This window comes from Anastrepha obliqua, chromosome 2 (assembly GCF_027943255.1).
Source record: "Anastrepha obliqua isolate idAnaObli1 chromosome 2, idAnaObli1_1.0, whole genome shotgun sequence".
Lineage (NCBI taxonomy): Eukaryota > Metazoa > Arthropoda > Insecta > Diptera > Tephritidae > Anastrepha > Anastrepha obliqua.
In genome coordinates, this window is record NC_072893.1 from 123,460,010 (window position 1) to 123,473,761 (window position 13,752).

Here is a 13,752-nt window from a genome sequence, read left to right on the forward strand (position 1 = left end):
TCTAAACAAAGGAAAGACTTAAGACACGAACTTGCAGGTATGCTTATACATGTGGCTGCGTATAATAAATATATCCACTGCAGTAGTGTATGCATGTAAATAATTAACAGAACACTCGATGTAGTTTGGAATGAGTATATAAATCAAAATAAAAATAAATTTAATTCAAAAATGTACATATCTGCAAATCAAAATATTTAACGCATTGGTGAAGCTACAACAAAGAGAGAACTAATGCGTTTTTCAATTCCATTAGGTAATCCATATGCATTAATGGCATTTTGCGGCAAAAATATGTCTCTTGCCTGCCTGAACGCCTTGCTGCCTGGTTTATATTGGTCATGTGTATTCTTCACTGGCAGTCTGCAACGAAGAAGCTCAACAGGTGCTCCTTAATTTTCAAACTAAGGCTATGCGTTGGAACTTTTTGCTGGTCGAGTAACAAATCAAATGTGCTTGCTAATGGTGGTTACATACATACATACATACGTATATACATACATACATACATACATACATACATACATACAAATATATATGCATGCATTAGCAGCTGTTGCAGCAGCTGAAAATTAGTGCCGCTTGCAGTAGCATCTTTAGGAGTCACCGCAAGATTCAAAACTTCCATTAGCAGTTTGTGTATAGTTTGAATAATGGCGGCTTTCATATTTTCAACCAGCAATTTTCGTAGTGATCAGAGTGAAAGTAGTCTACTAAGCTTACCAACTTTACTTCAACTTGATTCACTATTTTCAATTTCAATTAGCTTACTGTACCCTATGAATATTGCCGGCTAACTTTTTGCTAATAATGATTATATTTCTATATGAACGTTACGTAACCTTCATCGTAAACAGTTTTCGAGAAAAGCGAGTTAAACGTTATTGAGCTTATATGTAAATGCTAAAATTCACAACCCAATTTTGAATAAAGGAAGTGGCATAGAAACTTTGACTATTTTTTTTTGTAAAATTTTTGTTTTGTTTTCAAATAGAGCTGGTTTTGACACATTGATAAGCTATAACTATTTTTTTAATTAATTAAATTTATATATAAATATTTTTTTTTATAAAAAATACTGCTCATTGGGACAAATTGATTAGCTTTGACTATATTTTCAAATTAATTTAATTTTTTGATTTATAAAAAATACAGCTCATTTTGTCATATTGATACGCTTTAACAATTTTTGCAAATAAATTATTCTTTTTCTTAAATGTAGCTCATTGATAAACTTAGACTATTGTTTTTTTTTTCAAAATATTATTATTTTTTTATGAAGCTCATTTTGACATTTTGATAACTTTTACATTTTTTTTTTTTCAAATTGATTCAATTTTTTTAATATAGCTCATTTTGACATTTTGATAAGCTTTGGCAATTTTTTTTATTATTATTACACTTTTTTATAAGCATTGACTATTCGCTTTTTTTTCAAATAAATAGTTTTTTTTTTAAATATAGCTCATTTTGTCATATGAAAAAAATGGTTATTTTGTTTTGTAAAATGAATGACATTTTTTTTAAGGTACAGCTCATTTTGACAATTTGATAAGCTTTAGCTATTTTTTTATAAATAAATTTTATTCTTTTAGTGTAGCTCATTTTAGAATTTTCATAAGCTTTCCTGTTTTTGTTTTTTTCCAATTATTATTATTATGTTTTTTTATAAGCTCTGACTAATTTTTTTCAAATTAATAAAATTGTTTTTACAATTTTTTTTTTCAAATTAATATTATTTTTTGTATAAGCTTTGGCTATTTTTTTATATTTATTTTGGTTTTTTATAAGATTTGACTTAATTTTTCAAATCATTATTAAGTATTAATTTTATAAGTTCTGAGTATTTTTTTTTCAAATTAATTTAATTTTTGTTAATGTACCTCATTTTGACATTTTGATATTTTTTTTTTTTTCAAATTATTATTGTATTATTTTTTTTTTATATGCTTTGACTATTTTTTTCAATAAAGCTCATTTTAGAATTTTCATAAGCTTTCCTTTTTTCGTTTTTTTCTACTAATTATTATTTTGATTTTTTATAAGATTTGACTTTTTTTCAAATTATTATTATGTTTTTTTATATGCTCTGACTATTTTTTTCCAAATGAATTTAATTTTTTTAATGTACCTCATTTTGACATTTTGATAAGCTTTAACTATATTATTTTTTCAAATTATTATTAGTTTTGTGTTATAAGGCTTGACTATTTTTTTTATAAAAAAATTAAATTTTTTCTAAGTATAGCTCATTTTAAAATTTTTATAAGCTCTGCTTTTTCGAATTATTATTGTTTTTGGTTTTTATTAAATTTGACTTTTTTCAAATTAATTTGAATTTTTTTATAAGCTCTGACTTTTTTTAAATACAGCTCTTTTTGCCATATTGATAAGCATTGAGAATTTCTTTTTAAGAAAGAAAAATTAAGAAATTTTTTTTATAAAAAATATAACTCATATTGATAAGTTTATTTTTTCGAATTAATTTCAGTCAACTTTTATTTTAATTAAAAATATAGCTAATTTTACAACAGTAAAATATTAATCCAAATTTCAAACTTTTCACAAAATTTAAATATTGAAAATTCGACAAAATTTCGTCAAAATTTCAAAGTTTGTGAACAGAATAAAAAAAATAAAAATAAAAATGAAATATCCAGTTGAAACGCCCATTAAATTCTAGTATAACAAAGCGCAAGTTGAAGTGGCTCAAAATTATCGTTGATTTTTTAAATTATTTATTATTTGCACTTTGTAATATCCAAATTTATGAGCTATAAAACTGCGTACGCAATTTTTTTTTGTTTAATTCTGATTAAAAGGTTTGAAATTTTAATCTCTTGTACAAAGTTTGAAATTTGTAAAAAATAGTTTAAATTATTATTATTTTGAATTAAAAAAAAAATAGTTTAAATTATTATTATTTTTAATTCAAGCATACTTTTTTAGACATTTGTTAAGGCAATTTGAAAGAGAAAATTAAATAATATCGATTTGGTGGAATCCAGTGATAATTCTCCAAGCATTGCCGGTTAAATGTTAAATAAAAATAAAAAAATAAAAAATAAAAATTAGGTATCTTATTTTTTTGGCCATAGAACAAATTTGGGAGCTTTAATTTTGTTTTAATTTTTGGCATGAATTACAAATTAAAAGATCTTCCCAAGTTCCTTTCAATGAATGTATTTCATTAGCTATCGGCTCGGTTGCAAGGGGAGACAATTTAGTTTTTTTTTTACCATTTGATGACTCTTCTGAGCTCACCCTTTTAGCCACAAAGGCGATTTTCGCAGTTTGCCCCATTTTATCTCTAGACTGGCTAGTCTGGTGCTGGAAGCGATGTTTTCAGCTGACGTCCTTTTGATGACGCTTGATTTCTTGTCCAGCTTTTTGAGATCCGAACCTATATCAGTATATTCCGACTTTTCAGAAAATATCAAAAAAAATTAAATCATCAAAAATAAAACTGAAATCATTGCACATTTTATAATCCATATCCAATCCAAGATAGCCGGGTAGTAGGGAAAGGGCTTACCCGCAAAACATTCTGGTACTGCGCGAAGGCTTTAGTTGAAACCGGAGGTCATGAGATATCCGTAGTTCGCATCTTTGGTCACGCATCCCTTGGCAATGCGGGTCCACCTTGGATTAGGAGTCTGTCTGTCTTAGCCGTCTGTGTATCAAGCAATACTTGTAATAAGTCACCTTAGTTGACCAACACAAACCGTTTCCAGCCGTTACCACGTGTAGGTGATGCATCAGGCTTCCACCAGCAGTAAAATTACGAAACGCACCATGATAATTTATTTATTTATTGATTAAACCAATGAATATAATAGATTCTTATAGGCTAATTAGACATATTTTATGGGCAATAGGCAATAAAAAAAGAAAGTACAATTAAACTATTTATAATAAATATTCAAAGATTTTAATAGGTGATCTTTTGAAAATGAAAAATCTATCTTAACAAATGTAGAGATTTTATTAAACTCAATTAAGATTTTAGAAATAAGAGCATTCTGAGCATAAAGGGACTTTGAAAGACCAATATAGAAGAGCTCCGACCTACGCAGAGGTCTAGCCGGAATATTAAAGAAAATTCTCTCAAGAAGCATCCGACAGTTGACAGCCCCACGGATTAAGTCGAAAATGAAAGGTAAAGATAGGATTATTCTCTTGCTTTGCAATGATTTAAAGTTGATCAATAAGCGTCGCGCTTCAAATGTAGGCATAGGATCCGAAAAACCTAAATTACGCAACGGGAAATGGAAATGGGAAATACTTTCTGGATTCTTAACTTTTGCAGATGATGTTAAGTTATTTTTATAAATCAGCTGTATTGAAGATTTTTCCAATATTGGGAACAATCTTGAAAAGGATCTCAAACATCTTCAAGATTGGTGTACCGTGAACCACCTACACTTGAATATCGACAAATACTGCGTGGTTTCATACAGGAAGAAACGTAATCCATTCATTTATAATTACTTTTTGAACAATATTATACTTAGTAGGAAAGAGGAAATCAAAGACTTGGGCATAATCTTCGATTCAGGACTTACGTTCTCGAAACATATTGATTATATTATCTCTAAAGCTTTTTCTATGATTGGATTTTTACGTCGTAATACGGAAGACTTTTCAGATCCTTTGACTTTGAAAGCACTCTACGTCTCCTTAATTCGAAGCCGACTAGATTATTGTTCTCTAATATGGAACCCATTGAAAGAGTCCAAAAAGTCTTTACCAAATATGCGTTGTGTAAGCTGCGCTGGCCTAAAGGGCTCTCTAGTTATATAGGCAGACGCAAATTGATTGGACTGCAAAGCCTTGAGGACAGACGAATCTACTTTTCGATTCTCTTCGTGTATAATCTTTTAAATTTCAATATAAATTGCTGTGAGTTACAGAGTTTAATTACATATCAAACAAAGCACCATGATTTAAGGCAGGCTCGTTTATTTGTAGATCAACGGTATAGAACTAACTATGCCCTCAATGAACCAATGGTGAGATGCATTCGATTCTGCAACAATTATCCTAGCCTCGACTTTAGACTAAGTTTATATAATTTTAGGCAACAATTGTTTATAATCTTTAACTAATAATTAAAAATTGTCTAATATAGTCTGTAAGAATTATTTGTAGACTGAATAAACGAAATAAATAAATAAAAAAATTCGTTCTATTCTAGCAGCATGGCACGAATAATACGGATACCAAATGAAAGATGCATGCTCCAGTTTGGAACGGACAAACGCCGAATACAAAAGCTTCAGCGTATAAGGGTCGGAGAAATCGGAGCTATGACGCCTAACAAAAGCAAGCATGGCGTAAGATTTGGCAATAATTAAATTTATATGACTAGTAAAAGTAAGCTTCGAATGAAATATTACACCCAAGTCTTTAATTTCACTTACACGTGACAGGGGTGTTTTCGATATGTGAGAAGAGGAGTCAAAAGCAGTGGCACGCTTCGAAAGGGTAATTGAAAGCAATTATTTATGTTGAGCAATAGACGACTATTGATGCACCAGCTGCTGAAATTATCTAAATCAAATTGTATCAATTCAGAGTCGAAGGAGCTAGTAATCGTCGAATAAATCTTAACGTCGTCTGCATAAAGCAGGAATCTTGCTGACGAAAAGCAAGAGTAAATATCGTTGATAAACAGAACAAAAAGAAGATAACGACCAACATAGTAGTTTCCTTAGTGTATAGAGGCTTTGCATACGGATTTAAATTCGGCTAAAATGTATAGGCAACTTTTACTTCATAAGCAATCACTACTCTAGGCCCTACTAAATATTTTCCGGATTCACCTCGCCTTGTACATTAAATTATTATTTTGAAATATCCGTGACCTCCACAGTGGTAAAAGTTGCATTGCATTGATTGACTATGATCCACTTTGACGCAATTTATTGTGGCCATTTGTTACATAGATACAAAACATCAGTGGCCTAAGAGGCCAGTTTCAGCTACTGGTAAGGCGGTGGCTTTTGCTGTTGTTTTGTTTTAATTTTTTTTATAATTACTTCAAAATTAGCTTCATCTTGTATGTAAATATATGTGTGTGTGTGTAATTGCTCGATACGTCAATGCTTAATCATATTAATTGACTGATGCGCTGAAAATACCAAACCATGACGATGCATTTAACGAAATTGTTGTTGCTCTTACGTATAGATGCAGATATTTGTATACAATTACATGCTTGTACAAGTATTTGCATGTAAATTTATGTTAAAGATTTTATTTAATTTTTTTTTTAATTTTTTCGTATTATTCTTTTAAGGTTTTTTTTAATTTTTTTTGTATGTTTTTTTCAATGTTTTGTTTTTAATTTTTTTTGTGTTTCAAACTTACAAGCCTTTCTATTCGTAGCGCGTCGTTGTAATGCTTTGTAATGCATGGCAATAATCTCAATTGACTACGCTTAATGGGATCAGTTAAACATTTCATGAAGTCTATTTGTAGTCTGACTTGCGCTTCATGGCATTATTTGGCAATTTTTCATGACGGCTAGAGATGAATTCGAAACGAATTGAAAACTTTTGTTATTTATAGTGGCATTATGAGTATTGCCATGTAATGGTTATCTTTATTAGGCGATAGCATTTTTTGTATTCAAGCACTAAAAAATCTTTGATTTTTTTACGATCCAGCAAAGCCAAAATCTTATTTGATTTTAGCATTTTTATCATTGGTGAAGTTCATGAACGCGCAAAGTGGGAAAATTATGAAAAATCCATCCTAATATCCAATGTGCTCAAATGGCACTCAGCGAAAAAGTATTTGGGTGCAGTACTTAAATTTTAATGAAATGAGCTTCGATATATGAAATATCATATTTCAGTAGAAAAATCAGACAGCAGGTTTTCCGATCTCTTGTACGGCCCATTAAAGTGCTGATGAAGTAAATTTAGCCCCCAACTGAAGCTCTTCGTCTGCGAAATGTGGTGGCCGATGACGGCATTCGAGGGTCGGGAGTTTAGGAAGGTTTTTTTTTTTTGTTTTCGGGACAGACTAGCAAGTACGGCACTCAGACACAATTAAGTCCATCGTACTGAACTCGGGTTTCCTTTTTAATTTTCTAATTTTCTTTAAATCTACCCGACTTCCGAAGACATCTGATTATATCTTGTGTTGCCAAGGAGCCAGGGTGGTCGCTTCTTAACATATCAGTGCCAAAGACCTTAAACCTGATTCGAGCGAAGGTCGGACAGACACACAGAAAGTGTTGGTGTGTCCAACTGGCCCAGGTTAGCACGAGAAAGAAACGACTGGCGTATTTTGTTAAACTCGGCCAAAATCGTGTAAGCGGCTATCGCGCCAATGAAGAAGAAGAAGAAGCCTCTCTCAGCCTGCTAAGCTCGCTTGTGGGTTAAAGTTAAAGTCTCGTTTACTAAGCTTGCTAAGGCTTTGATGGCTGCAGAAGGGGCTCCGGGCCAAAGAAGTTGGCCTCAAAGCCCATCCTAGTTAAAGAGTCAGAGATCTCGTTACCTGCGATACCCCCGGGTCTCGGGACCCATGTTATCATCAGGATATTATGTCTACCGACATAGTTCAGCCTGGATTTAGAGGACTTAACTACCATTGAAGGCGTTGGAGGGCTGTCTAAGGCCATGAGCGCAGCTTTACTGTCGCTGCAGACACATACAGATCTGCCTCTACATCTGTTTGTCACAGCCAAGTTTGTTGCTTCTTGAATAGCATAAACCCCACCTGAAACACAGATGCGTGCATTGCAAGAGCAAAGTGTAGGTTTGTCCCGCTGGATTCCACGTAGATATCAGAGCTGGAACCGTGCTCGGTACTGGAGCCATCCGTGTAAATGCGAGAACAGTGTTTGCCGGACCCATTTTCAGAGTTTGACCACAATGAGTCTCTGGCATCACCACACTGTATCTCTTTTCAAGAGGGTATGGAGTCAAGCGGTATGGCGAATATCGTTGGATGGAAGTCCATGCCTACTCTCTTGTCCAATGCCGGACAGGGGCCATACCAATTCCCATTGTGTTTCAGCCTTCAGATGGACTTCAAGGCCACTCTTTGGATGAAAACATCAAGTGGTGGTAGCTTAGGAAGGTGGTGCAAGTCGCCCGATGAATTTAGCGTGTGTCTATGCCTACTGTCTTCCTCATAAAAAACAATTTGGCATTCGGAGTCGACTTAAGACTGTAGGTCCCTCCATTTGCAGGACAGCATCAATAGCTCAATCAAAACAGCAAATGTCTGCAGCGGTGATTCCTACGGTAACACTCAAGCAGAAATTACTTGATGAGCAAATTGCTAAACAAATCCTATTGTCACTCCGTAAATTATTGCGCCTTAGGAGTAGTTTGTGAAAATCGAATGGGAACTGTTTTCGCCAACAGGGGCGAGGCATATAGGAATTATCTCCAAAGTGGCCAGAAGATATCCAACATTTTTGATTATCCATGATTTGAAGTATTTATTAATCAATAATATATTTTCCTTCCTTATGATACAAAAATATGTATCTCAAAATTTCTAAAAATGTATCTAAAATTATTGCAAATATATTTTTATTTGTCTACATTTTAACTTTAAACTTTTTAATGTGAAATTTGTTTACTTGTCGCCTGCGAACGGCAATAGGTTATAGATGAGAAGCTTTCTCATGGCAGCAATACACTCGCAGTACACTTTGCCCTCGCCTACAGGAGGGCGCCCGATTTCTATTAGAAAATGTTCCTCCCTTCTGTTCATATTTCATGCCCACAGGGGATGTTGAAATCCGTGACCAACTGAAGGGTAGTCTAACATAAGCTGCAGCGGCCGCAACCGTGCTTTACTGAAGTACAAAAAAAAAAAAATTAGGGTGTTTAAATATGTGCACTTAAAGCGGCGTGAAAGTCTTTTAATCCGTTACCGTTGCCGTTTTTCGCACACTTTTTTATATATCGCACGTTCCATTTTCCCATCGATAATTTGTAAAGTATTCGCAAAGAAACTTTTCTCAAATAAATCAAATGCAAATTACACGCCGTGATTTATTAATCCATGACAGTCAATTTTTCATATTTATCTTCCATTTATATTTTTAGTTTTATTTTTATTTTATTTTTTATTTTTTTCCTCTTACATTTATTTCTTTTACTTACGGCTTCCTTATTTCTTCTCGTAAGCTCTGCCTCCGATTTTAAATAGAAATTCTTCTTTTCTAACAGCATCTCAATAACTGTCACGCTGACAAGTCGAGACATTTCATTGCACTTCTTGTTTTTTCTTTCTCTTCGATCTTTCTTTAGTTGTTGGTGCGATAATTGATGGCGCCAGTGCTGTCACCATATGATTACCCACACTAATTCGATTGCAGTTACAAAAACAAAAAATAAATATTTTGATTTGATTTTCTTTGCGCACTGAGCAACATCTGCCGAAGCCAGGCAAGCAGTCGTGCTTAAGTTTCTCAAGCAAAAAACAAAAACAAAAAATAAAAACAAACAAAAAAAAAATCAAAAAAATACTACTTATTTTATGCATACAGGAAGTAACTGAAGCAATTGGAAGCTGACAGAAGATACGAGTATTTGTTTGAAACCACTACGAAGATGATGAAAAGATTTAGGCTTTAGGCTTTAGGATTTAATAATAAATTTTCTAGTATAAAAATACTTAAAATTTATGAACATCATTTAGTCCAGCAGCAAAGATCAAGGGGATGCAGAACTTAATTTTTCATCAAAAAAAATAGGAGCGACCTGAGTGCACTTCATACGAGTATGCCCTCTGAGACGTGTGCTTACTTTGCTTTTGCCAGAGCTTTTTTTGACGGGAAAAATATCTGAAATGAAATAGCAAGAATAAAAGCATAAAAAAACTTTTGATAGAATTATATAATGCAAAACAAAAAATATGAAAGCTTTCGGGTGAGCTTTTTTTTGACACACTTTGAAAAAACTTAAATTTTAGAAAAACAAAATTGAATTCTGTGTTGAGAAAATTCGCAGAGGCTTAGTGTGGCTGTGAAATAAACATTTTAAATCATAAATGGACGAAAGCTTTCTGCAGTGCTTCTTATGACAAAGAGTTTAATTCAATAAAAGTAGATTCTGGGACTTCTAGAAGCTTAAAGTGACTGTCACATAACTAATATTTAATTGTGGAAGCTTCCAAATTATTTGGTATCAAAAATGAATGAATGCTTTCGTTAGAGCTTTTTATGACAAAGAGTTTAATGCAATAAAAGTAGATTCTGAGATTTCTAGAAGCTTAAAATGACTGAAAACGAGTATTTGATGCTTAACGCTTTCAAAATATTTTAAATCAGAAATGGGCGGAAGCTTCTGCAGAACTTTTTACAACAGAGAGTTTATTTCAATAAAAGTAGATTATTATAAAATTAAAATTAAAAATGGGTCAAAGCTTTCGGTACAGCTTTTTATGGCAAAGAGTTTAATTCAATAAAAGTAGACTTCATGACTTCTGGAAAAAGTATATACAAAAGTAGATTCTGTTTTCACACAATTTGTAGAAGCTTAATGTGACTGTAAAAAGCGTCTGTTCTTTGTAGCTTTTAAAATTATCATACGCCAAAATAAAATAAAGCTTTTGACAGATCGTTCTTCGAGAGAATATTAGAATTCAATAAAACAAGATTCGGTTTTCAGAAAATATGCGGAAGCTTCATGTTCTGCTCTCGTTCACCCATACCCATTCGCTTTGCTTCTTTATCCAGTTTAGAAAAGGCAGAACTAACAGCGCGGTTGTTAAGTCCCATAGCGCCAATATCGTCGGCATAGGTTCTTTTCCATCATCAGGCGCACGACTGCGAGTCATAAATGGGTATTTTACAAAGGTCTAAAGCCGTACTGATGAGGTCCAATCAGTTGATTCAAAATGAACCCGTACTTATGTATGTCAATGGCAACTCAATCCTGGTAAGTAGATAGCCGCATCTTGAGCTCTCACTCTATGTTGTCTCAAAGTAAGATATGCATTTATTTATACCATTCGATTTTTTTTTTCAAAAACTTAAACAACTGCAATTAATTACATATAAATTTATAAAATTATATTCTAACTGTATCAGAGCGGTTATATACAAAAACATGCATGATATCAATCTGATAAATGGCTTTCAAGAAGTAAAAAACTAATAAAATATTAGCTGCTTATAAAAAGCAGCAACCTAAAGCTAGGCAACAGTGGTGGACAATTTTTGCAATATTGACTTTTAAAATTCCAACTCTCATGCAACTACACACAATGTAGCCTACTTTTAGGTGGACTTTTTCGTAATGGGGTACGCCAATGTATAAGTAGCAGTAAATTGATGCAATTGTTTTTGTTGCAACCATTTATGTTGTTGTAGCATGCGCGCCATCACCCAGCTGGGTATATACGAATCGATTAAAGATTTTTGTTGACGCACGGCAAAGATATCCGGAAATTGTCTAACACATTTGTCACCATAGCCAGCATTCTTGCTCTGTGCGCTGTGCGGTGGTGACGCAGTCGTGCTTGTGCTGGTAATGCTGATAAACGAAGGTGGATAAGGTAAGAGGGTGTCATATGCTGATGGGGTGCTCACATCCGTGCGACGCTTAGGTGCATAGTACTTCTGATTGGAATGACTTTTGTGATAAGTGGCTGGTTGTGCGCGACTTGTTGACGTAATAACAGCTGGCTGACCACCGAAGCCATTGCCAATTAATGATATTTGCTTTTCACGATCGGTTCGGTAGTTTTGTGCTGGCGGCAACGCGTGTGGTGCGTATACAATTTCGGCGGATTTTCTGGCTAATTGGGAGCGCGATGGATGACTGTTTGCGGAGCGCGGAAAATTGTAGGCAGCTGCAGGAACATTTTGAACGCGTGATGAGCTAGTGGAGAAAGTGGAAAGCAAAAGTTAATAATTAAAGATAAGCAGTAATAAATAAAAACAAATCTTTTGAAGTCCAACAGAAAGTCTACTACGATACGAGTATCATGCAAAGTTCATAAAAAAAAAATACCCCTGACAAAAGTTTAAGAGGACTAACGCAGCGCTAACGTTGGACGCTTGAAACGACTGAAATGTACCAACAACAACACGCAATGTTCCCAAGCGGTCCCCCATCCAAATACTAACCGCGACCGACGTTACTTAATTTAGGTGATCCGACGAGAACCGATGTGTTCAGCGCGGCGAAGTGGTTGACTACACAAACATACATATATATTATTGACGCTTGCACTCTTTATTGGGTGTCTGACCGAGCTGCTCGTACTCCATTGATAAATTACTTAAATAATAATTTCCTTAAGTTCACATTCAGGATATTTATATGTTATGTTAGAAAAGTTATATTTACAAAAAATTTATTTACAACTTCTACAAAACATTTTCTTATGATACTGAATTTTCCGGTCTTGATCTCTCACTTGAGGAAGACCAAAAATATGTGGGGGTATTAATTTACAATATTTACGTTAAATGTCAGCATAAAAACTTGAAATATAAAATGCTTACGGCCTTTCAGAGATATTTTAAGAATTTTAAAGTCAATGAAAGTAAAACTGAATTAGTTTTGAAATTTATAAATGGTTTTAAGCGAATTTCTTTCTAGAATTAAATTTGTGTTTTACATAAAGTTAATATTTAATTGCGTTGTATTTTTATGCGTTGTACAAATGTTGTTATTGTTGACTTATACAAAATTTTGCGTTCGTAATGATTTTCAATATTTAAGACCACAAAAAGGCAAAAAAAAAATATATATAAAACACAATTGGCATTTTTTTTTCAATTTATTCAAATGAAAACACTTAATTATGGCTGACTTCCTAAATGCCATTTGCGCTGCATAAGTACAAAGTCAAATGTTCCTAAATGCAAAAGTCGATTATACGTTACCGTCGAAAATTCCTAAATGCATGCATCAGGTATCGACTTGCATCGTAATCGAAATTTGCGCATCACTAAATTTTGTGATACTTGTATTTTAAAAGGCAATTAAAATGGCAGAGGTTGAAACGTAAGTAAATGTGCTTAATTGTAAAATAATTTGAGTTGTACCCAACTAATTTATTTATTATTTACATTTTAGTGAAAAGAAGTGGACATTCAATTTGACCAAGTTATTGATCACGACCAGGCTGGAAAGTGAACCGGAGTTTGCGGGCAAAAAACGCAAAAAGACAGTTTTGTGGCAGCAGGTGCTCCTTAAAATGAAAGAAACTGAACCAGGACTGACATTCACTCGTGACGATATAACTCGAAAGTTTTTAAATCTAATGGTAACCTATAGGCGCATTAAAAAAAGGAACAACACATCTGGGCAAGGTGCGACAAATTGGGAGTTTTTTGATCTTTTTGATGAAATTTACGGCACACGCGCAGATATTGTGGTTCCTGAAGATATCTTGGATTCATCAATATTAGAATTGTCTGAAAGTGAGGAGCAACCTGCTTTCACTTCAAAGAGATCTAAACGTGATGTTAAGGAAATTATGAGTGATATTTGTGAGACAGACAAGAAGTACATGGAGGAGTTTTTGCAAATGGAAAAAGAGAAGTTGGAAATTGAACGCTTGAAAATAGAAGAAATGAAAAAATTGCGAGAGTTGTTATCAAACATGCAGTGATTTTCCTATTAATTTAAATTTTTAATAAAACAATTTTTATGTTAATTTTATTTTGGTAACATAAAGACTGAAACAAAAACGCTACATTTGAACTGTTACCTGAATAGGTTAAAACCTGAATAATAATAGAAAATAAATGTGTTGAAATAC

General features: G+C 33.2%; 2 protein-coding genes across 3 annotated transcripts in view; one reads left to right on the plus strand and one right to left on the minus strand.

Annotated features, from left to right (window-relative positions):
* Positions 1-11,025: 11,025 nt before the first annotated feature.
* LOC129238839 (uncharacterized) overlaps positions 11,026-13,752 on the minus strand; it is a 51,222-nt gene continuing 48,495 nt past the window's right edge. Inside the window, exons 3-4 of one of the 2 annotated variants that reach the window (XM_054874040.1) lie at positions 11,567-11,858; positions 11,344-11,510 (exon numbers count right to left, since the gene is read on the minus strand). In XM_054874040.1, the coding sequence (XP_054730015.1) occupies positions 11,442-11,510; positions 11,567-11,858 (361 nt within the window). In that variant the 3' untranslated portion in view covers positions 11,344-11,441. Of the gene's footprint in view, positions 11,859-13,752 lie in introns of both variants that reach the window. The other variant, XM_054874039.1, reaches the window with a different exon arrangement.
* Positions 12,866-13,710, plus strand: LOC129238840 (uncharacterized). Its single transcript, XM_054874041.1, has 2 exons — positions 12,866-12,992; positions 13,065-13,710. Exons 1-2 carry the CDS (start codon positions 12,976-12,978, stop codon positions 13,600-13,602), a joined length of 555 nt encoding a protein of 184 aa, XP_054730016.1. The 5' UTR covers positions 12,866-12,975; the 3' UTR covers positions 13,603-13,710.